The following is a 23,231-nucleotide window of genomic DNA, read 5'->3' as shown; positions in this document are numbered from 1 at the left end:
TATATCAATAAGAAAATGCAAAACACAAATGTATGGCATGTTACCTCCTCAGGTAGTAAGACCTATGACTGTCACACATAACAAGCACACTTTGGTGTATTGTGCAAGGTCTTACTAAGAATAAACAATGTACATACTATGTATGTATGATCCCTTTCAGTCATCACCTGACTCACAGGAAGTATGTAGCAGTGTATTTATCCAGAGACTCTGCCTGTATTTGATTAGGTATCTTCTTATTTTGCTGTATTTGTGACGTATCTGGATGAATTGCACCCCAGCCAATATCAGTACAAGGGATGTCAATGATTACCTGTTATTCTTTAATCGATCGGCCCATAGGGTCATTTCACTACTCTTCTGTTTACTGAACTGCACACCAACCGGGTCTGGTAGGAGCTAGCCAGTTAGCCACTGGTAACATTGTACCGGCCCAACAGCGTTGCTGTAGAATCATCGTGCCCACCCTCAGCTCGCTCAACCTGATGAGTAAGCCACTAATTAAGCTGTAAAACCCCTTTAGTATTGTTGACTATGATATCACTTTTACCACTTTTAGCAATGTCAGCAAAGGTAAGGGTGCTAACATGTTTAAAAAAATGCTCAAAGGGTATTGCAGCTGAAAATAAAGCTGCTTTTTCACTGGGGGGACCTGAGGGGAGACAGGAGGGTAGGCATAATGTTCCCGAAACAACGTGTTCTGGCACCAGGACAGCGTTACCAGCTGTAATCGCCAAAATAGCAACACTGCTAGCCAGCTAATGTTAGCTCAGCGCAGAGCAGCTGAGGAACCAGTGGAAACTGGAGGCTGGGTGGGGGGCATGTTTTCATGTGCAAATGCAGCTGGCTAGCTATCTGTCAGCAAAGCCAACGGAAAATAAATTAAAGACATTGCGTTGCAAAACTTTAAATTTTCTCTACCTCGAAATAGATTTGAAACTCAGCACTAAAGCTCACTGAGGCATTGGAGAGCCAGACTAAAAGAAAGAGTTCAGTTAATCGGTGTCTGCCTATCAAAAGCAAATTAATCGAAACTGAAACTCTGAAACTGTACGCAGGTGAGGTAGGGATTATAGTGACTAGCAACATGCTTCCAAGACGAAGCCCTAAAAAAAGACAGAACATTCCAAAACAAGACTGAAATTGGGGTTGGCCTTCACTTTAAATGGCGAGTGCTGACAGAGAGAATGGGAATGACGAGCGGTGCAGAGTTGGCATGCTTTCTACAGAACAGGTAGATGCCAGCAGGTAGCTTAGTTAGCTTGCAAAGGGATTGGCTTTCTATGACAACAGATGTAACATTCCTACAATAGTACAGTAGCTTGCAGTGTACATAGAGGCAGTGAAGGCAGGAGGGGGTTGAGAGTTTACAGGTAACCTGTAAACCTCACAATTTATACTGAACCCTCTGCTGACAGCTAAGTCACAAAAGACCGAACATGTCTACATTTGAATTAATGAATGATGTCCAACAACCAATAGCAGCACCATCTGCCCAGGAGCACGTCAGTATTTTGGTTCCGACTGATCAGTATCCAGCAATAATTTAAAATTGGTTCTTGGTGCAAATCTCAAAAGACTACAAAGCTGCAGAAGGATGAGCTGAGTAGAGACCGACAGAAGGAACTCCACATGTTGTGGAAAAGAAGGGAGCAGCAGGGATTAGGTTTTATTTGTTTTGTAAGTACAGCTTTTTGAGTAAAGCTACACATGTTCCTTTACAATAAAAATACTTCATATTTGAAATTTCGAATGTACTATGAGAATTGAATACTGTGTTCCAAAATGGTGCCCTGTTTATATGCAAACTGCCTGATTATTTTAAATCTGCGACCTGTCAAACATCCACTATCACTTCACATATTCCATCCATATGGATCAGTTATCTCTGCGCCCTGCTGTTCGCCCACCTGACCAGCCACCCTCGTCCCCCATTCCTCCATTTATCTGAAAGCCATCTCTGCATCTATCCATGTCGTATCCAGTGATCATCAATGATCATGTTAATCCTTAAATGTCTTTATGTTGCGCTGTCTTAATCCAACCTCTGCAAGGCTAGCTAAGTCTATCTCCCAGCCCCTAAACTATAATCTAGCTAGCTTTATCTCCTGGCTCTGCTGGCAAAATCTAGCCCTGCATTTTCCCAGAAACTGGGTTAGAACACACTGGTGACTCACAATAGGGCAGATACCGATGATGAATTACGACAGATATGTAGAGCCACTGCTTATGTTGCCAAGGCCTAAAGGCTTGTGGGCTAGTGGAGTAAAAAAAATGTCAATCTCTTGCTAAATAGGAAAGATTTGAATCAATTTGTAGATATACTAGATCCAAGAAAACAAATCCAGTGGTATTAAGTAAAAAAATAAACACACTTCACACTGGACTTTTGGAAAACAAGAGCTGATTTCTGCTACTTTATAATGAGGGTGTCAGAAATATTTACAGATAAAAATCAGATATTGTGCAAACATGTAGAGTCCCAGTTCTCTCCAGTGTTGTCTGCATCCTGTATACGTGAATGTAACTTGTGTTATCAAAGCATTTATTCTGTCTGTTTGTGTGAAGGAGAGAGAAAGTAAGAAGCAGGGGGTCGGTCTCGAGCTCCTCTCGCTGGCTGGATAACTTGCTGTTTCAGCTAATCAAACCATTATGACTGCCCACTAACTGAGAACACCATTACCATAATATGCAGTTTCATCTGATTAGTTATGCATGATCCAGATACACCGACGCTGGGCAGAGACAGAGAGACACACAGAGAGTGAGAGAGAAAGTGTGCGTGAGGAGGGAGAGGATGGGATGGAGGAGGTGACCCTGATCTGACAAAAATATGTCTAAAAAAAAAAAATATTAAAATGGAACAGAAGGAGAGCTACAACCACTACGAACTCACGCTCCATGAAAAAGGTCCTACTGGGTTATTTAGTGATTTTTCACAAAGAGAAAACACACACAAGACTTCTTAGAACATACTTATAAACATGAACAATCACTGTGATCTATGTGACAATACTACCACTGTCCAATTATGAACACAATTTATTATTTAATAAAATAAAGCTGTTTTTTCATACGAAATACAGACAATGTCTGGAGAATCAGGTCCAGGAGGTTGTCTGTGTCAGACACGTTCTCACACACTGGAAATACTCTGTTTTAGTCGAGGGGTGCAGGAGGTAAGACGTGATGCAAAAAGCACGCTGCAGAAATCTTTATGTTTCATTTGTTTAATGTAGTCATTAAAAAAAACGAAGTTTCTTGCCGTGAATTTATCTGACGATTTCTGAAATAGCCCTCCAGTTAGACATTGTTGTTGGCGTCTTTGTGTGAATGACCCTTCTTCTTCACTCTTGGTTATTTGTATTTTTTCAGTTTTGTTTAAGTTTCATGATAGAAATGTCCACCGTTATTAAAACTGCCACCACGTATTTATTTCATATTTTTGGAGCTGGACTGTTTATTAGGAGCGCTACTGGAATATATTTACCGTTTGGTCATTCTTTGCACCACACTCTCGGAGCGCAGAGCGCTCTCTGGGCACAGACGGAGCAGCAGAATAGCAGGCGTAATGAAAGTGAAACTAACTACTTACTAGCTTCTGCAGCAGCTGCTTCTCCCATCCATCACTCTGATCTGATCAGCTCTGCGCAAATTGAGAGATCAATTATCTAGTCCGCAAGTCAAACTCCTCAAACTGCTGACCAAAAAAAGGACTCAAAACCTCTGAATTTAGAAAAGCTACACAGAACAATAAAAAAAGGGAAGTTCGCCCCCACCCCCCAAGCATCAGCTACCACCACACATACATTGTAATTCTGTGGGAAACACTGCGCCCACTCCCTCGCTGTGAATTCTGTGGACAATGACCTGCTTTATTCACACATGGGCTCAAGCAGACTTTACACAGACTTTGTACTACAGGGAACTTACGAGTAAAGTCTGTCTAATCTCTGATTCAGAGATCAGCATTCTCACATACAGCTCCTCCAGGTAATGTCTAGATAGGGTTGCAGTGCATGTGTGAAAGGGGCTCATGTCTTTTAGCCCCTGCTACAACTGAATCCATCTACACCCAATTCACAAGGCCACTGTTATTTTTGTCCCTGTGTTCACAGGCAGAAAATAATTATTTTTAGTCTGAGCTTAAAAATTTAAAACTTACGCAAATACGTGATCCTTCTCCTCTGTTTTCTGAATGATACTGTGACTACAATGCTAAAAGCCTGAGCGATGCATACACATGATACTATTATTACCTTCCACCAATCCAAACTCACATGTCACGATTAATATGGCACTCCTCGCTTTTCATTTTGAGCGTCCAGATCTGTCAAGGCACCTTCGTCCTGGCATCCTGTAGCTGTGGTATCTTGCTCAGAATAAACACAGCTGTGTTTGGGGCTTCGGAGATGATATTCGCCAAAGAGTTGTGCCATATCCGCCCCAGCAACAGACCACTAACTAGCTGCCTTTCTGAGAGCTATCTGGCTGGATATTTGTGTGAATGGATGGCTGTTTGGCTGGTTCACTTAAGGACTGCCAGTCAGGCTGAAAGTACTGTATCTCAGGACAATGATGGTGATCTGACAGTGCTACTAGCCTGTGCCATGTTTGGCTAAAATTGTGTTTGTGCCCTCCTGTAGGCATATTTGTAAATTTATGGCAACTATTTTGCTTCCTATTTCAGAATGACTTGTTGGCAGTAATTCCTCTTCATGTAATTACAGACGCAAGATGGCCAACATTGAAGGAATAAGCTGGCACAAGATCACCAGTAACTTGGCAACGCTCGGGGTCGGTGTGCAGCCACTGTTAACTGAAATGGCCGAACTCTGTCTATCAATGGCTCTGCTTACTGCGCTTCCCAACTGCAAATAGGACTGTGAGCTTTCCAAGAGGTTATAATAGAATGAGCAGGCAGCTGGTCCTCTTGGTTAAACATGAACAGGCTGCTCTTTGACAGGGCTGTCACCAACAGTCAGCAGAAGTCCCAGCAAGCCTGGACTCACTCAAATAAAGCGGAGGATCTTATCAGAGATTTTAAAAGGTAAGTACCACTCCATTTAAAACATGCACAAGCATGAGACCCAATAACCAAGTTGTTAATTTGTGTATGGGGTGAAAAAAAGCAACTTGGTAGCACTACATTGACACAGAACAAAAATGAAAATAAATTAATACTGACATTTTTCACAGCTCCTTTGGCAATGGATCCAGGCCTAGAAATGTAAGATACACATTTCTGCAGCCTGATAATGTATCTCGCCTGCAGCACCCAGCCTGCAGTCTTCTCACCAGCACTGTCAGTTAGCACCAATACCGAGCTGTCAGCACTACTGAGCACCACACTGAAAGGTAGGGTGTGTCTTTTTCCAACGTTGAGATGAGCCAGACATAAGGTGTCAGGCAAAGATAGAGAGAAAAAGGAAGAGGAGAAAACTCAAAGCTGAGAGGAAATGCTATTTCCCCGCTAAAAATCAACTTCTTGTGTGAGACAGAGGATATTTAGACATATAATGTCCTACACATTCTCGGTACTCAGCCCATCCCTCAGTGTATACACATCTCAGCCTTTCAAACAGGCAAGAACAATGGTTGACCTTTGACTACTATGCTATGTGGGCTGGTTTATGATGTTTAACCATGAGGCTGTCATCTTTATGCAACTTTTCTACAGGTATTGGCCAAAACCTGTGGAGACACATCCGTAGAAGTGGCATGATGATGAATTGGTGGTGAGTGGACATGAATTTGCTGCACATCCTTGGACTCTTTTACACTGCCTCTTCAAGGCGGGAATATCACTCTGCTTTGCCACTTTGGCATTCTGTATAGAAAGACACAAGACTAAAAACACCTTCATATAGCATGTTGAAAAAATGACCAAAAAAGCAATACTATAGTATGGCGAAAAATGTCAAAATTTGACATGCCCAAAAAACACTTAAAAACAGCTGAGCCACATAAAATAACATGTCAAGGCACATTATAGCATAGGATTTTGCAAATACAGGCAAGAAATCCTTACTATAGCATGCTTAAAATGACTGAAAAAAACATACAATAGTATGTTGAAAAATGTGAAAATTTGACATGTCCAAAAAACAGCTGAAAACCACATAAAATAGCAGGCCGGGACACGTCATTGCACAGAATGTAGTAAAAACAGCCTAAAACACCATAATATAGCACTGAACTGAGGTCTGTATAAACAGGACAGCCAGCAGGATGGGATCATGGGCAGCACTTGCCCCTGTTGTCAAGCTACAGGCAATGTTGACCAACAGATTCTCAAACTGTAGTGTTTATAGTACAAGACTGCAGGCTACACCCTAAGACTGAGAATAATTTCAGACAAAGTAACAGAAATAATTAGTAAATGTCTGCATTTGACTGAAATGGTTAAAAATAGCTTCCAACAAATTGTTGGAAATAAAGGTACAATACAGTTTCTTCCCACATCATGTCCACAGTTGACTTTAAGTCAGCTGCTTTGGGATCTGATGATACCACCTAACTCCCAATTTGCTCCCATGAGACCTACCTGCCCTTTGCAAGCAGGTGCACATTATCCCCATTACTCCGGCCACACCTGTGCCTCCTTGGTCTTCCACAATTCACATCCTCTCCTCACTTCTTCCCCTCACTTTTTGCTCTCTCTATTTCACACAGGCACTTCTGCTGTATGCCATGGGGATGGCAGGTTCAGGTGCGCTGCTCAAGTAAACCAGGGCCATTGCCAAAGGCAATTTAATCCTCACCAGCTGAGTCCATCCATTTCTAAAGCTCAAGACTTCTTGGTTTGGGCAGAGCAAAAGCAAAGAAATGTGCAGTTCAATCAAGCATTCTCTTTAGCTCACTATTTATTAGGGCTGCAACTAGCAGTTATTCTCATTATCAATTAATCTGATGATTATTTCCTTGATTAGTTGTTTCATCTATAAAATGTTAGAATATGTTGAAAAAATGTCCATGTACTGTATCACTACATGGGTGCTAAGTTTTTTTGTTGTTTTGTCTTTCTTTGGCTTTATTTCTTAGCCCAGCATTAACATAAAAGGGGGAGAGACTGGGGATGACATGGAGAAAAGGGCCCCAGGACCTGCAGCCTTTGAATAGGGGGCACCCTGCTCTCCACCCTGCTTTACCAGGTTAGACCAGTAGCCCAGTAACTCACCTGGCCTATAAAAAGCCAAACATATAGAAATTATTAGTATTGCAACTAAAAAATAAACTATTGGTAGCCCAATTGAATAATGAATCCAATTGTTTTACTGTACATTTTTGCTGTAATAAAAAAAATTGCTGTGAGATGAATCGACTGAAAACTTAATCTTATAACATAGATGCTGACTGAAGTTTTCCCTTTGGAGACACAATTTGCAGTTAAATAAAGGTAATAAATCGCACTGTATGCTATCACACTCCGTTTAAATTTGCAATAATATTGTATCGTGACTCATATGGTGGGACTTTGGGTGATTCCAACCTTAAAAATGATGCACAGTGTGTGATATAGGTTGGGATGGTGTAGGTTTCTGGTGCCCCCCTTCACCAACCCTTAGCAATGCTTTTGGGGCTGCTGATTTTGCACAAACCTTGGAAAAACTGAACCCAGTTACTGGATTTCATTCACAACTCCTTCCTCTGCTGCCCCTGACTGAGCTCCCATTCAGAACCAATTGTGACTCTGAAGTCATTTTGCTGTTCAGCTGGAGAAAAAGGACAAGAAAGAGCCAAGGAGGGAAAGATAGAGGCTAGACAAACAGGACAGAGCAGGGTCCATATGATCTCAGCAGCGGCAGCAGACTGGCAAGCAGCAGGCAGCAGAGGAACCGACTGCGACCCAAAAGATGTGGCACGGATGGTGGAGGATTACGTCATCGAAAAAAAGGAGGACGCCTCATCACAGCAAACCCCTTGCATCTATTACCAAACATCACATAGTTAACAGCTTTTCGGTCAGCAGACATGGGTCGTTTTCAATCAATTACTCAAAAAAGAATAATAATTGACGCACGAGCGACTGAGAGCAGGGTCGCAATAAGCAGCTTATCCATATATAGGCCCTCTCGTGTGACATTTCTAGGATGTGACACGTACATGAGATCAGTTGTAACAAAACGGTGCTCCAGCAATCATTTACCAATGAATGACAAACCCCTACACCCGTTTTATTTGATTTGCAAGAGGCTCTCTATTTACTATTGATGCAATATGGTCAAAGAAACACATTGGCTCATTCAAGCAACACGCTGCAAAGCGAATCACTCATTAATCACTAATTAATGGCTATCACATATGATAAAGGAATGTCATCTTTCAAGCCACATAACATAAGTGATGCCGCACTGGCTCCATTGAACGCCAACTAGACGCTGTCATTAAAGGGCTCATTGTATATATTGAATACGCTATTAACGGCCTTACTTATAAATGTCGACTTGAAGGAGGCCGAGCAAAGTTTTAATAATTCAATAAACCTTTTAAATGCAAACCAATACTGCGCACACTGGATTAGCGACTGTTTCGCAGCTACGTAAAGTAAGATGCAAAATATTGAATGGAGCTAGCTAACAAGCGAGCTACACAACCACCGGCTATTATGGATTTAAATGAGTTTTCTTTTTCATAAGTATTCCACTTATATAGACACGCGCATAACAGCAAAATAAGCTATTTTTGTAAGCGTTATCAGTTTTATATCGCAATATTAGCCGTTTTAGCTGCGCGAGGCAGCAACTTGGTTAAAAGTGACAGCGCTAAGCTAGCTAGCTAACGTCAGCTGGCTGTGAAAACTGGTGGCCTGTGAATGAGTGCCTTTCTTACCGTCATAAACTGCTCCAGGGGCGTCCAGTTTTTAAGGAATAATATTTTTTGCCGTGTGAGGAAATGTTTTGTGGAGGGGCGATAAAGCCCGAACATCCAAGATCAGTTCGCCCGCTGCCGATGAAACCCGAGCATCATCATTATCACCTTCTTCATCAGTACTGGGAGTCCGGCGCTGCTTCACACACATCCATCCAGCAGAGCGGGGCCTCCTCCGGGCTCGACCATGCGACTGGCTCGGCGACGACGGATAATCCACAAGACAGGAGCCCCCGCAGTAACCATTGGCTAGACGCGGCGACTAGCAGTCATTTCAGGTCGAGAGAATGAAAAATATATCCCCACGCATGCGTAAAAACTGAGAAGATGTGGTCGGCAAGAAGGTTACGAGTGGTAATCTTTGGACATCAGATCAAAAAATAGGCAAATGTTGCGTTTCTGACTTTCCTAACATGAGCCTCTCCGTTGTTGTCAGCCTTCTCTGGTCTCTCTGCAGCTGCTTTGCCTGCCTGCCTTGCAGCACAGCAGCGATCAGCATAGCGACGTAATGGCGCAAACCGAGCGCACAGGGGCGGGGCCACGGGGCGGGAGGCGGGCTGTTTGTTTTTGAGCGCACCCATGTAGAAATGTTTCAAAATATGAAATTAAATGATTCCACATTTAGGGACTGTTTGTTATTTATGAGGGACGAGGGCATGGCGCAAAGCGGGTTAAACATGTTAAGTATTTTTTAAACACTGTGTGTTTAAAAACACAGAGTTGTTTTTTTTTAATTTTGATGGAGGGGAGAGACATACAACTTTAAATAGTATTTTGTATTTATTTCAAACCTTTGAAACCTGAGCAAATTGGCTTGATTTCTTACAAAAAGAGAGAAAGAAAGAAAAGACAAGAAAATGGGAAGTTCAGAAAAACTTCAGAAAAAACGACCCCCAAAAAATTATCAAAAAAAGTTTTAAAAAGTACAAGAATATTACCTGCAAATTAGAAAAATCTAAACAAAATAAAAACAGTAAAATCAACAACAATGACAACAAACCTAAAAAAAGGTGCTTGAAATGCTACTAATTCTGTAAAATATTTTTAAATATATAATTATGATAATGATAAATATATATTTTTTATTTTTTTCCCTTGCTTTAAAAAAAATATTTTTCTAAATCTACTAATTTCTTGCATATAGTGTGACATTTCTTGCCAAGTTTCTCATTGACTTTTTCCCCCATATTTTCAAAAGAAAGCAAACTTTGCACAGGATTTTAAGGTTTAAATACTCGTGAGAGCGTGCGGATGCATCACAAGAGAAGTGATGTCGATCCAGGTTTTAAAGAATTAAATACCCTCTGATCACGAGTCCCACTGATGGGTTTGAAAGACACGTTTTCTTTAAAAAGCATTAAAGTTACCCAACAGATCGCAGCCAGAAACTGTAAAAACAGAAATGATTGTCAAATTTTTAATTTAAAAGTAGGCAAAGAAGGCTTCTGTCACCAAAATCATTTTTATCTATGTGCCTCATATAATTCTATGGTTAATAATGGTGATGGGCCATGAAAAAATAGTTTGGCACAAGGAAAAATGTATGAAGCTTCAGGAAGGGTCCAAAAAAAAGTAAAGAAAAAAAAGTCAAACCCCAGCCACCCTATCTTCTGATAAATAATATACAGCCCCCTGACACTTGTGTTTGTGTCAATCAAAAGATGCTGTCAAAACATGTGCATCATGTGACACCAATGTCAAGATCCAACAGAGGTATATATTTTACCTTGACATGACATGTCATGCAAAATGTATGTGTATATACTGAATAATGTAACAGCACATGTGGAATATTTACATATGGCAGAATATACGAATAAGTTCTTTTTTTTTGCATTTTACATTTGCTTTAGACACTTATATGTATTGCAAAATCCTTCTGTATACCTCAAATGTTTTGAATGCTGTATTATGTAGGATAAAAGCATAATACACTAATAAAAAAAAATAGATTTTTTTGTGAATGAATTGAATTTATTTTTGGAAAAGAGTTCCAATTAAGAGTTTTAATTTCAGACAGAATACCACATATCACTATTGAAATCTAGTTTCAAAATGAATGTTGTTGTGAAAATATTCTTTTTTTCTTATGTTCCCATTCATACCAAGTGAACCTGTACCCTTGTCATTCATAAGGCACCATGAAAGAAAAGGTAGTAACAAACCGTGAGAGTGGTGAAGTGGGCTGTACTGACCTCAAGTGGCTTGACAAAGAAACAGCCTACAATGCGACTAACAATGGCCCATTGTACAGTAACGCTGTTTGGCATACAATGGAGTAAGCAGATGAAGCGGAGTGGTGAGAACAAGACAATAAGCCCAGTGTTGTTGATATGCATACCCCAAAAGACACTTTGTAGTTGGTGAAACGATGAAGTAGACCTATAAATCCACTCAAAGATCTCTCTCTTCTTTTTCTTTTTCACAGAAACAGTCCTAATTAGCTGTATTTAAACAGGGTTTTCAATATTACCTGATGATAAAGGGATTATTACAGTACAACAGAAATATCTGGTTCATATATCGAAGAGGGCACTTCTTGAGTGCAGCGTGTCAAAGCCTACAATCTGCTGCATAATCATAAATCTGGAACATATTCGGCATCTTGCTCAAGGGTGCTAATGCAGAGAGGGCGCTTGCTGTCAGAGAACACTAAACCCAAGCTGTCCCGATTAAAAACAGTGCCTTTACTCCACCAAATCTGCTGTCTGCATGCTTTTTATGTCCAGATTTTACCAAACCATGTAGTACCTTCTAATTTTGACTTTATTGACCCATTGAAGAAAAACCCAGTAGAATGTAGATTCCAGTTATGGTCTACTTAAGGACAATGATATGAAAAGTCAATGTATGTCTATCTACACCACTATTAATTATATGCATCTATATTTAGTTTGGTCCACGGGGTACAAGATTGGAATAGTAATTAAAACACCATATCTGAACCTTGTTAATATGCAGACAGACGACCTCGGGGAACTTGGTTGCTATATGATGAGTTCTGAGCCACAATAAGCTGCATATTAAGATTATTATCGTTTAACAAATTAGTTAGGGTCATGCAAATGATGTGTGGGAACGTGAGAGTGTTACTCTCTTTTAAAGGTTATTTGAGATGTGACCTCAGAAAAACTAGAATTACCGCCTCGTGGTTGTATGCCTCTACAAACCAATCAAGTTGCACTTAAGAGTTTACATCCATGTCTGTGATAATAATGATGGTCCACACACATCAGTTCCCTGGCAGAACAGAAGAACTATAAAATCAGTACAGTTTCAAGGTGGACACCCAAGATTAGTGTCACCAATTGAGTATATCGCCAAACGTCTCCCCCTCTGTGTCAGAGTTGGATAATGGCCAGAAAAGTGTTTTAGCAGAATATCATGACGTCATGGTAAAGCTGACCTTTGACCTTTTCTTTTGGATATTTTATTTCATCACTTCCTTATTTTACCCAAATAGACATCTGTGTGAAATTCTGTCATATTAAGCAAACAGATTCTTGAGTTATGGCTAAAAACATGTTTTGTGAGGTCACAGTGACCTTTGACCTCTAAATTCTAATCAGTTCATCACTGAGTCCAAGTGAACATTTGTGCCAAATTTCCGGAAACTTCCTGAAGGCCTATTTGATATAACTTGTTCACCGGACTGAGACAGACGCAAGGTCACAGTGACCTTGACCTTCGACCACTAAATTCTCATCAGTTCGTCATCGTACCCAAGTGCACGTTTGCGCCAAATCTAAAGAAATTGACTCTAAATCTCGAGATTTAATGTTCACAATAATGAGTTGCATGTATGGTCACAGTGACTTTGACTTCTGAACAACAAATTCTGATCAATTAATCTTTGACTTAAAGTGGACTTTGGGCTTAAGTGTTAGTATGTATTTTTATGATTATAAATCCTCCATAGTTAGTTAAAGACTCTATGTCTACCTCAAGGAAATACCTATCTATATATGGCAAAGTCTTAGTGCGTGTAAGTTATGTTTGGCCATGGATGCCTGAGCTGGACCAGTGCCAGTAAATTTAGCAATACAAATACATGCCTCATTCCTCAAAAGAAGTCTAGTACCTGACATGTTAGTAATTGATACCTACCATCTATGTCACAGCACTGTATAAATACTACTGCCTTTCTATGTGATTGGCTTTCTTTGTTTTGTGTCAGTTAGTCTGCGTTTAGTTCCGAGCGCTCATCTTTGTTAGGTGTCTCCATCCTTCAGAAGTAATGACAGAAAACTCATGCTATCATTTGTTAAAGAAATTCCCTCACTGTGTTCCTGAGATATTGTGTCCGCGAGATTGAGATAGACAAGGTCACAGTGACCTTAACCTTTGACCACCAAAATCTAATCACTTCATTGTTGAGTCCATGTGGACATTTGCGCAAAATTTGAAGATATTCACTCAAGACCTTGAAACACTGTGTTAACCAGAATGGGACGGACAGATGGAAAACCCAAAAACATAATGCTGCCGGCCACGGCATAAAGCTGTTCATTATAGTGAACACAAATCGTTGTAATTAATAGAAGGACAGCTAGATAGCTAAGGAGCCTTCTGATAGATGCACTGAAGAAATACTGTATTAACTAGTTCCATATCATCTTCTTAAGGATGCATATATGGACAGTACAGACAACTGCTATGTGAAGGGTTCACTGCTCATATATTTACGCTCCAGTGCACATATAGTACAGATATTATAAGTGCCGGTCCATTCCATACCAATCCAACATGTTTCCTCCTACCTGCCTTATACTGAGTGGTAAGACAGAATGCTGTTTGTGGGAGGACATACACCTTAACTGTAATGAGGTTACAGCAGAAATCTTAAGACCTGGGCAAATAAACAAAACCATAATAAATAGATACCAATATTTATGCATGTAAAGAAATATAGTTGTTTTGTTTTTTGTATTGGTTAACAGGCCAGTTAAACCAAGTGTTTTGCAACACTGATCATTCCTAATTGGTTCTGATTGTAACATCTACAGAGTAAGGACGATGACACCTCATTTTGCATGACAAAGACTGTTTAACCAGGCCTATTCAACAATAAACAGGGTTTCCCACACATTCATTTATATGTGGCGGGCTACCACAAATAAAACATCTGCCACCTCAAATAGACTTTCTAGCATTATTTGAATATATATATATATACTGTGTGGTTATTCACTGCACCACATTCTCAGAGCGCCAAGCTTACTATTGCCAAGGATGGGAGCAGAAGAACACCAGGCGCAGTGAAAGTGAAACTAAGCTGTTCAGTATGCTGGGACTAAAAGTTCGCATTCACTCACTCTGCACTGTGCTCCTCCTCTCATCCATTGATGTGACCAGCTCTGAGAAGATCAACTGATCAGTTATCCAACGCCATGACTAAAACTGCCGCTTAAGGATAAAAATAACTCATGATGAGTTTTGCCTACGCCGTGTCCACAAAAATGTTGTGAGTTAGGAGAGGGAGAGAAATAAAAAACGAAGTTAACCGAGATGCCCTTTCCCAGCTCCTTTCATGTCGTCAAATCCTGCCACATGAAGATTCTGATTCTGTAGGAAACACTGTCATATATTTCAACACGTGCTCAGAACAGGCATCAAAATGTTTATTTGTGCATTGGGTAACCACCTAAATCTTACCTTCTGTTGAATAAATAAATCACCAGTCCAACTAGCTGCTAAATAATGGAAACCCCAGGACTTGACCAGACTGTCTTGTGCTACAAAACATTGCACACATTAACATTTATCTTAGATGAAATGATATATTTCTATGAAAAATATTTTTAAAGTTCTTTTGGCTAAGGTTTTATGCTTCAAAAACAAGCGGAGGGACCGTCTTTCATTGCTTTTTTTATCCAACAGTCTATTCCATGATGAGTACAGCTTATAGATCATTACAGGTTCAGCTGACATCGCACCCCCTCACATTAATTTTTAAGCTTTTTTCTCATTCAGCAGAGTAAGGATCCCCTCCCTCCTGGATGTGTACGGTGTGTGTTTCAGCTTAAGGAGGTGAGCAGGAAACAAGTTTCCGCTCGGGGCATACATTTCCTCTCCCTTCTGTCCCATAAGGGAGCGTAGTGTCCTATTTCTGGCGAGAATTTTATTGTAAAATTCTACCCCTCCTTCGGCATAATCACGCGAGAGTCCTGCCGCACACCGGTCCGACTTATAGTCCATCCATTGGCCAATGGCATCCGAGGTAAGGAAGTAGGACACGGCACCGAGCCCAAGGGCCAGAACGTTCACACCCCCGCGAAGTAGTGGAGGGCCCGCGTGGAGCCCAAACACCTGCTTCATGAGCACGCTGTACACCCAAACCCCAGCCAGGCAGAGCGGGGCAACAGCAGCACTAATAACAGGGCCCCCAGACTGTAAGCGGGCCACTTCTCGTGCTATGGCAAACTTCTGCGCCTCAAGGGAAAACACCAGCGCCTCCTGTAGAGCAGCGCCGGCTTCACTGGTCCAGTCCACCGTTTTGCCGTTGATGAAAATGGTGCGGTTGGTGATTCCCATGGGGTCGTTGGACGTGCTGTTAAAGTTTGCTGGGATGCCAATTTGGGCCCCGGCAAAAAGCCAAGGAACACCCGCACCAACCGGATGGAACCCAAAGGAGGCAAAGGCGGAGAAATTCTTAGGTGAGCTGATACCGTAGTCCTTCAGCACCTAAAAATGATAATAACAAAATGGGGATTTTGATTTTATGTCACTTTTCACTGCACATTGTGATACTCTACTTTTATGGCATTGCTCCCCCTTTAACTATGAAGTCATTATTCTTTGATCAGAACAATAATAACACGTTTGTATTACAATTAATGGTCAGGTTATTGTGAGAAGTCCACCAAATTTCTGTGGGTAGATATTGGTGAATTTTTAAGTTTACAGTGCCATATTGATGAGTTGACAAAGAAATTGTTGTTGCTGTATTGTTCATTGTTCTTCTGTCCACTTAAAGCACTTTTAACCTTATACAAGTCTGTATTTGAGCCTCAAATAAATTACTGTAATGTTATTTTGTGCAATGCCCTTTCAAGTTATCTTGGTGAAATACAGATTCTACAAAAGAAAGTAACAAGTGCCACATCCTGGCCCAATGTAAATGCTCCTACTGACCCTCTCTTTCATAGCTGCAATCTTCTGATGCTCATTGAATGTAACATCTTTGCTTGTTGCTTTGCAGAGGTCCATAGGTACGGAATGAGCTGAAAAACCCTGTAAAAAAGTCTATTTGTGTCTGTTTTCAGACTCAAGGCAGCAGGTACTATAAATATGTAAAAGCTTGAACTCCATAAATGGCCGCGGACCTCTGAAGTAGTTACTCTCACAATCCATTTAGATTATACTGTTACTTCCACTTGGCATTTGTCTCTATCTATGCTATCTTACCTATATAACCAGTGTTTAGACTGATGGAATAAATGTGTTGGAACCAGTTAGTTAGCATTAGAGTAGTAAAAAGTAGTGTCTGGGTTCATATTTTCAAGCTCAAGATAGGTTATTAGGGTGTCCCTTTTCTCATCTTTATTATGTCTCATTGTACTCGCGTCTTTTCATTGTTTTTTAAAATTGTTTTTAATTGGGTTTATTCTTTGTTAAAAGTTTGGACCGAACTGAAGAATCACAGTTGGTAACGATGTTATTTTTTTGTTTTTTTGGGTCCTTTGTCTCATCTGCAAGTAATTGTTCAAATCTAATTTTGATTACAACAAGTGTGATTAAATGTAACCTGACTGGACAACACTACCTGCTGGAAAACATCCTCCAGCTTTTCAGACAGCGTGGCTGGTTCTCCTTTGGACCAGGCCTGATAGAGCTGACGGTAGAACACATCAGGAAAAACATGGTAGAACATGTTGGCTGCAAAGACCCCACCACAGCTCGCAACGAGCAGCGGAGTCCTGTACTTCTGAAGAAACACAGAGTACTTCAGGAAGCGGGACGCCATGTCAAGTCCTGATTGATTTTGTGTCAGTTAGCTGCTGCAGACTTCAGTAAGTGACATCTGTAAAAGAGGCAGACAAATGAGTAAATCAACAGGCTTGTGTGTGTTGTTGGAAACTTCCCTCCCTTTCAAAGAGGTCGTGTGGAATTTCTGTAAAAGACACTTCAGGCAGTGATTTGAAGCTTTGTTGTCCCGTTGAGGGAATATTCTCATCTAACATCACGTCTTTTCTTTGTCTTTAAAGCTCTTTAACTCTGCAGGACGAGTGAAATGACCAATGAATCTCCTCGAGTTTGAAATTATATAGACCATATAAACAGTCATACACGAAATATGAGCAACCTTATTAGGAACTGTTTGTTATTCATGAGAGGGAAGAGGGAGGTGCAAAAAGATGAAGGCATGTCAAGTATTTTTTTAAGCACTGGGAAGGGACTTATGTTTTTTTTTCTTTTTCTTTGGCTTAAGAGAGCAGCATAAACTAAATGGCTGCATTTTGTATTTAATGTTACTGCCCATATTTAAAGACAACATGCACTCCAAAAACCTGCAGCATGTTGCCTTAATTTGAAAAAAAAAATCTCACCATTTATCATAGCCAGAAACTGTAGAAATACATTGATAAATAAATAAAATAAAATATAATGAAAAAGTTGGATTTTCACATTTCCAATGATCCTGGAACACATTATACAGGGGGGATGCTTCCATAAAAAAAACCTACAACCAAATCTACAGTTAAATCCTTTTATTCCACATGTCTATATGTTTTGCCAAAAATAAAGTGCTTGCACTCACTAACCAGTATGCACGACAAAAGGTTATTTTTATTTATTTATTTTTTGTCTGTTTAAGGATGTAATCTCCAAGTCTTGACTATCAAACATCAAAGACTACATTTTTTAAAAATCTAACAACTTATGGTGGAGAGAAGGTCATTAATTTTCACCAAGTTACCCAGGGAGACTGGAAGAAAAATATTTGTAGCTTCAGGCTTTTTTTTAAATAAAACAAGTCCCATCCCAGCTACCAGCCTCCTCCGATGAATGAACAACAGTCCCTTAGTATCGGAGCTCTCAGTCAAATAAACTGTATTTGACTTTTTTGACCGCTGTCTAATTGAAGTTAGCCTCATTGCACATAACAATCACTAAATGTAGACTTTAACGTCGCTTAAACACTAGAAAATATCGCTTACATGCTACATTTGTGCCTTTAACCAACTCCACCGCTGCAAAATGACACAATAACAGTGAATTTATTTTGTTTTTTCACATTATTGACCATGTAACGTTACAGCAACCTTAGCTAACTGACCGAATGAGGAAGCGCTCCTGTGGACAAACCGTTTTAGCGTTAGCTCATTCAATTTGAAACATGATGAGGCTGAAAACAACAGCAATTGACTATCTTCATATCAAACACGCAGTTTCTTGTACTCACGTGTTGTCCACATCTTTACAAGGACAGCAGTTACATGATAACTGAGCACCCCGGCCGTAAAGGGATTTAGCTGTCGTTATGGTGTTGCACGACAGTTTTACGACAGCGGTCGTAGTCTGCCCCCCGCTATTGTTATGGTTTATTTAAAACCACGTCAATTAGTGTGATTAATAAACAACTAATAAATTAATGTGCAATGATTTGTAAGGAGCAACTAGCCATTATAATTCCATTATTCAACTGTGTAAGAGGGATTTTAGCTAAGGGCACAATATTTTTTGTAACACTGTATTAACTGTGCAATAATTACAACAATTCTATGTGCAATTTTCTAACTGAGCATCCTATTTTTTCCTCACCAACACGACCCCTGAATGTATGGAACATGATGTACATATTGTATATATTTCCTACTTTTCTTTTTACTTGTATATATTGTGTTGTGCATAAGTCGCACAATGCACTTTTAAAAAATATATATTTCTAACACTAATATACTAGTTTTGCACATTGTTATGTAGCATGAGGCACATGTTTGCATATTTTATAGGCCTTTTTTCTAACACACTGTACATTCTCAGCATATTATTAACATTTTACATCTATTGGTGTGAAACTGAAGCATTTCATTTTTTTCTCATATATTTTCATACTCTTATTTCTCCTTTTTTCCCATTTTTCTATGCTTTACATTAAAGCAACTGTATCAAATTACAATTTTTCAATTACAATCTAGTATTTCGGATTCAGATGTTATCGATTGCAGAATTCACTTGTTAAGTTCACCCTTTACACAACCTAAAAATAAAATTTACAAGAAAAATTTTAAAAAGAGTTTTGTTGCTTTTGCTCATAAAAAGAAACCCCTTTTCCTTTTTTTACGCACATAATTGGCTTCAAAGTTATGCCTATAAAGATTCTTTTAAGGCACAACAACAGTGTGTCACAGAAATGCAAAACAACAAAAAACATCCTACACATTTGTTCAAACCGACAGCATATGATATAAACATGAAGTGTCTCATTGTTTTGGCTCTTAAAATAACCTTTATACACTTGTATAAGTGTATCCATTTAAGAATTCACCATTCTCTTAGGTGGTGGAGTACGAGTTTTAGTTATTCATTTGTGAAGATGATCTTAAAAAAAAGTATCTTTAACAATTCTTCGCCACAGGGTTTATATTCTGCAATAATCCAAAATCCAATAAAAAAATGACTTTTTGACAAGGGAACCAAGGCTAGGCTAACTTCAGCATCAGCAGACAGAAAAACCTCATTCCTGCAGCACTCTGGAGATTTACTCTCGGCTGAATTATTTTCAACTCGTGAAATTAAATTCCATTGCAGTGTAACTGGTTGTGTCTTGTATTGCGTGTGTTCTGTTTTGATTAAGAGGCCCAGACCAGGATATTGTTATAAGAGATCTCTTTTTATTCTGATAAAAAATTAAATATCAAAATCATCTGTAAATTGCCATTTGTACCATTTGTGCCCCTCTCCTATGGAGCAATATGGGTCAAATATGTTACATACCTGATAAAAAAAGGTAAATAACAAACACTTCTTCAAATGACGCAATACTATATTAATGCACTACATGATAAGTTTAAGCTTTAGTTAGTTTAGTTCAACATGAAAGCTAAAATGTCGGGGAAATGTCCCTTTCCTCTCCTGGAGTGCAACATCAAATCTAAGACAAATAAAGATGGGTGGCATTATTTATAGAGGGGTCTATAAAGTGAACATAAGGGTACAGAAACTGAAAACATAAAGGTTCCACATATCAACTCTTCAGACTTAACGTGGCAATTATATCTGTTTAATTATGCAATTATAACACAATTCATTTCTTATGGATATTTTACTGATCTACATACAATATATTACTGCCGTATAATTGACTTTGTTACACACACTACTGAAAGATGTCAGTGCAAGTTGACATGTGATTGGATTGTCATTTTGACAAGTTTGCATGCCTTTTTATCTTATTAAACAAACTTTTGTTTTATACACGTCTATTAATTGTCTTCCAACCTTGCTTGAATCTGAAAGTATACAATACTATGACTAATTAAGGTTGATTGTGTCACGTCTCATCATGAGGCTTCCACGGTCCAAGTGGATTAATGAACCAACACAGTGGCCAGATACGGCGTATCCGGACATCCAGACAACAGTTATTCTAATTTCCTAACTTTACCAGAAATTTGATGACCGTGGGAACCCTGACACATAAACACACTTGCCATTAAGAAAACACAAAAATATCAGAATGAGTCAGCAATATGAGTTTCCTATATAAGAGAATTAGAGAGTTGCTTGGTGCTGTGTAGGGATACGCAGTGTCTTCAGACGAAATGAGAAGTGATATATATCAAATATACTCAGGTTAAACGATTTGCATAAATGACAGAAAAAAGCTGCACGAAATAGCATATTAACAAAATTATAAAAAGAGCGACCTGAGAACACGGCTTCAAATAAACACACAAGGCGGAGCTGTGACGGGCTGCTTCAGCTGTTGATGAACCAGCATCACTGGGAGGCCGTATGGCTCTGGACTTGCGGAGTTCACGAAGGCTGACTCGTTTATCATCTCCAGTCGGTTTATCCATGTCTGGAAACATATCTTCATAAGAAATCATTCCTGTCGGCTTCTGGTCGGACTGGATAAAGGTGGAACTGGCAGCGGGGGCTAATGGGTCAACGACTGACTTATCAACTGTGCAGCTGAGGTCAGTGGAGGACACAGACGCCTCCTCGTCATAACCCAGTGAAGCCGTCTGCTGGCCGCTCCCCACCTCAAAGGTGACATCATGCCCTTCATCAGCCATAGTATGGACACTGAGAGTATCTCCTGCTGCAGACGACAAGAAAAATAATTATTACTTCAACCTTAAGGAACACTTTAAATCAACAGCACTGTGAGGAGCTTAAATGAGGCATCCATTAACCCTTTGAATGCAGCACAAAAAAAGTGATGTCGATCCAGGTTTCAGACGCCTTTCACAAGCATTTACATCTTTTAAACCTAGAATTATATGTTACATTTGTGTGCTATATTGCAGCATGGTGTTGGTCCTGTTGCTGCATTATTGTGACTGTCATGACTTGTTGATGGTTATGTATACTACATAAACGGTTGTTATTAAGGATATGTTGTCATACGGAGTTGTGGTGGACGCTTGTTAATCTGCTCCTGTGTAGCTTGACTGTGCACAGGTTTAAGTCGTCCTGTAAAAAAAAGATAAATGTCAACTGTTGTATGTTTCTTTGTCATATTTTTTGTGCTTTTATGTGTTATTCCTGTTGTATTTTACACTTGCTGCAACACAAAGTGCCATCTAGGACAAATAATAAAATTGAATTAAACCTGAGTACCTCTTCTTTCAACAGCACAGAGAAAAGGCCATTAGCAACATTCCTGCGCATTACAAAAAAGTTAATAAACGGTGACAAGAAAATGACCTGAGGAATTAATTATAAGAAAGTTATCCTTTTTAAAAAAACAAACAAAAAAGCTAGGGTTTGTCCAGAAGATTATAATTATTATAACTTGATATTTAAAATGATGTTACAGATTTTTTTTTTTTTTTTTACAGTTAAACATTTGGCTTTTTTCAAGTCCATGTTTTTTGTCCCTAAAAGTAATTTCTTTATTACTTTTTGTTCGTTTTTGGGGTCATTTCTTGCTAGTTGCTCATTGCCTTCTTTCTATGTTTTAGAAAGACATAAAGTTACTCTGCAGAGGTTTCAACAGGTTAAATGTGCATGAAAGCAATGAAAACACTTTGATAGGAATTACAAGTCTATCAACCTGTCTTTACTTGAATTATGTCTTCTTATACAATACAATTACCTTTTTTAATTCCTCCCTTTAACCCTTTGAAACCTGTATTGACATCACTTTTCTTGCGCTGCTTACAAACACCTTTCTACTACTACTACCAAATTTGTTTGATTTCTTTCAAAAACATGGTAAAAATACACTGCAATAAGTAACTTGTTAAGAAATGTTTCACAAATGGAAAGAAGTTTTAACATTTAAAATATTATTTTATTTCTTTAAAAGCTAGGCAAAATGTCTCTGGAATAAGAAAAAAGCAAGACAAAGCTATATTTTGTGATTACAGTAATTACACATTGAAATTATGTTACAGAATAACTGCAGTTTTTGAGCTTTTTTTGTTTGTTTTTTAACCTTTTTTTCTGGCACTTCAGATACTTTTCTTGAAGTTTATATTAATTTCTTGCAAAATTTGGGGTAATCTGGGCACTTGCTCATCGCCTTCTTCCAACTAATTTACTTAGGTTTCAAAGACCTGAGTGCCTCTTTAGTGCACTAGCAGACAACAACAGATTCACCAGCACAAAGCAAAGGAACAAATAAATGATTAAATAAATAAAATACATACTCCCAAACAGTGCACGAGCGTCTCTTTGCACACCTCGCGAGCGACAGCTCTCAGAAGTCACGTGGGGATATGTGGAGGGGGGCGTGTCTTAGCAGCTGTACCCCGGGGACCAGAGAGCTGAATAACGGCCCGTCACCGACACAGCAACAAGTGTTGAGTGCGCGATGTTTCTGCAAAGCGGCCCAGACCGGATAACTTCAAAACCTTTCTTCGTGTAATCTGATTAAAGAGTTAAACTGATTTTTAGAAAATCTTCCATCAAGTCTCCTCATTTGAGTAACTTAAGCCACCCTCCCAACGAGTTCAGCGAAATTCTGATGCAACGTACCTGATAAACCAGAACAAAACCTCCGTCAGTCTTCAGATGTGTAACTCGAGCCCCTACACAAACTAAATGACACAGAAATATGATTAACGTACTTCCCCATAAGTTGAAATTAACAGGTAAACGTATTAATGTAATTTATTGTTTAAATGGAAATTCTCATAACCAGCATGCAGCTTACCTCGTGCGTGGCGTAAAACACGAAAGTG

General features: G+C 39.4%; 2 protein-coding genes and 1 long non-coding RNA gene across 4 annotated transcripts in view; all 3 read right to left on the bottom strand.

Annotated features, from left to right (window-relative positions):
• ptpn4a (protein tyrosine phosphatase non-receptor type 4a) overlaps positions 1-9,331 on the bottom strand; it is an 88,862-nt gene extending 79,531 nt beyond the window's left edge. Inside the window, exon 1 of the mRNA XM_042494228.1 lies at positions 8,833-9,331. The gene's annotated coding sequence lies outside the window, so the exon portion shown is untranslated. The remainder of the gene's footprint in view (positions 1-8,832) is intronic.
• A 5,137-nt stretch (positions 9,332-14,468) lies between these two features.
• On the bottom strand, positions 14,469-18,339 carry tmem177 (transmembrane protein 177). The gene is made up of 3 exons (XM_042494927.1): positions 18,278-18,339; positions 16,637-16,894; positions 14,469-15,555 (listed from the first exon to the last, which is right to left on the bottom strand). The coding sequence occupies exons 2-3, from the start codon at positions 16,835-16,837 to the stop codon at positions 14,824-14,826; spliced, it is 933 nt and encodes a 310-aa protein (XP_042350861.1). The 5' UTR covers positions 16,838-16,894; positions 18,278-18,339; the 3' UTR covers positions 14,469-14,823.
• Positions 18,340-20,913: 2,574 nt separating this feature from the next.
• LOC121949077 lies at positions 20,914-23,231 on the bottom strand. 2 transcript variants are annotated; one of them, XR_006106212.1, is made up of 4 exons: positions 23,204-23,231; positions 23,026-23,087; positions 22,698-22,867; positions 20,914-21,142 (listed from the first exon to the last, which is right to left on the bottom strand). It is a non-coding gene; the product is annotated as an uncharacterized LOC121949077 (long non-coding RNA). The 2 variants fall into 2 exon arrangements; XR_006106213.1 differs by having other exon boundaries at positions 22,698-22,916; positions 23,204-23,229.

This window comes from Plectropomus leopardus, chromosome 10 (genome assembly GCF_008729295.1).
Source record: "Plectropomus leopardus isolate mb chromosome 10, YSFRI_Pleo_2.0, whole genome shotgun sequence".
NCBI lineage: Eukaryota > Metazoa > Chordata > Actinopteri > Perciformes > Serranidae > Plectropomus > Plectropomus leopardus.
The sequence above is the reverse complement of the archived record's forward strand: the minus strand, read 5'-3'. Positions and strand labels throughout refer to the sequence as shown.

Coding starts and splice junctions, on each gene's coding strand:
- tmem177 (XM_042494927.1), bottom strand. CDS start 16,837: ATGGCGTCCCGCTTCCTGAAGTACTCTGTGTTTCTTCAGAAGTACAGG. Junction 15,556..16,636: donor TGGAGGATGTTTTCCAGCAG/GTAGTGTTGTCC, acceptor TATCATTTTTAG/GTGCTGAAGGACTACGGTAT.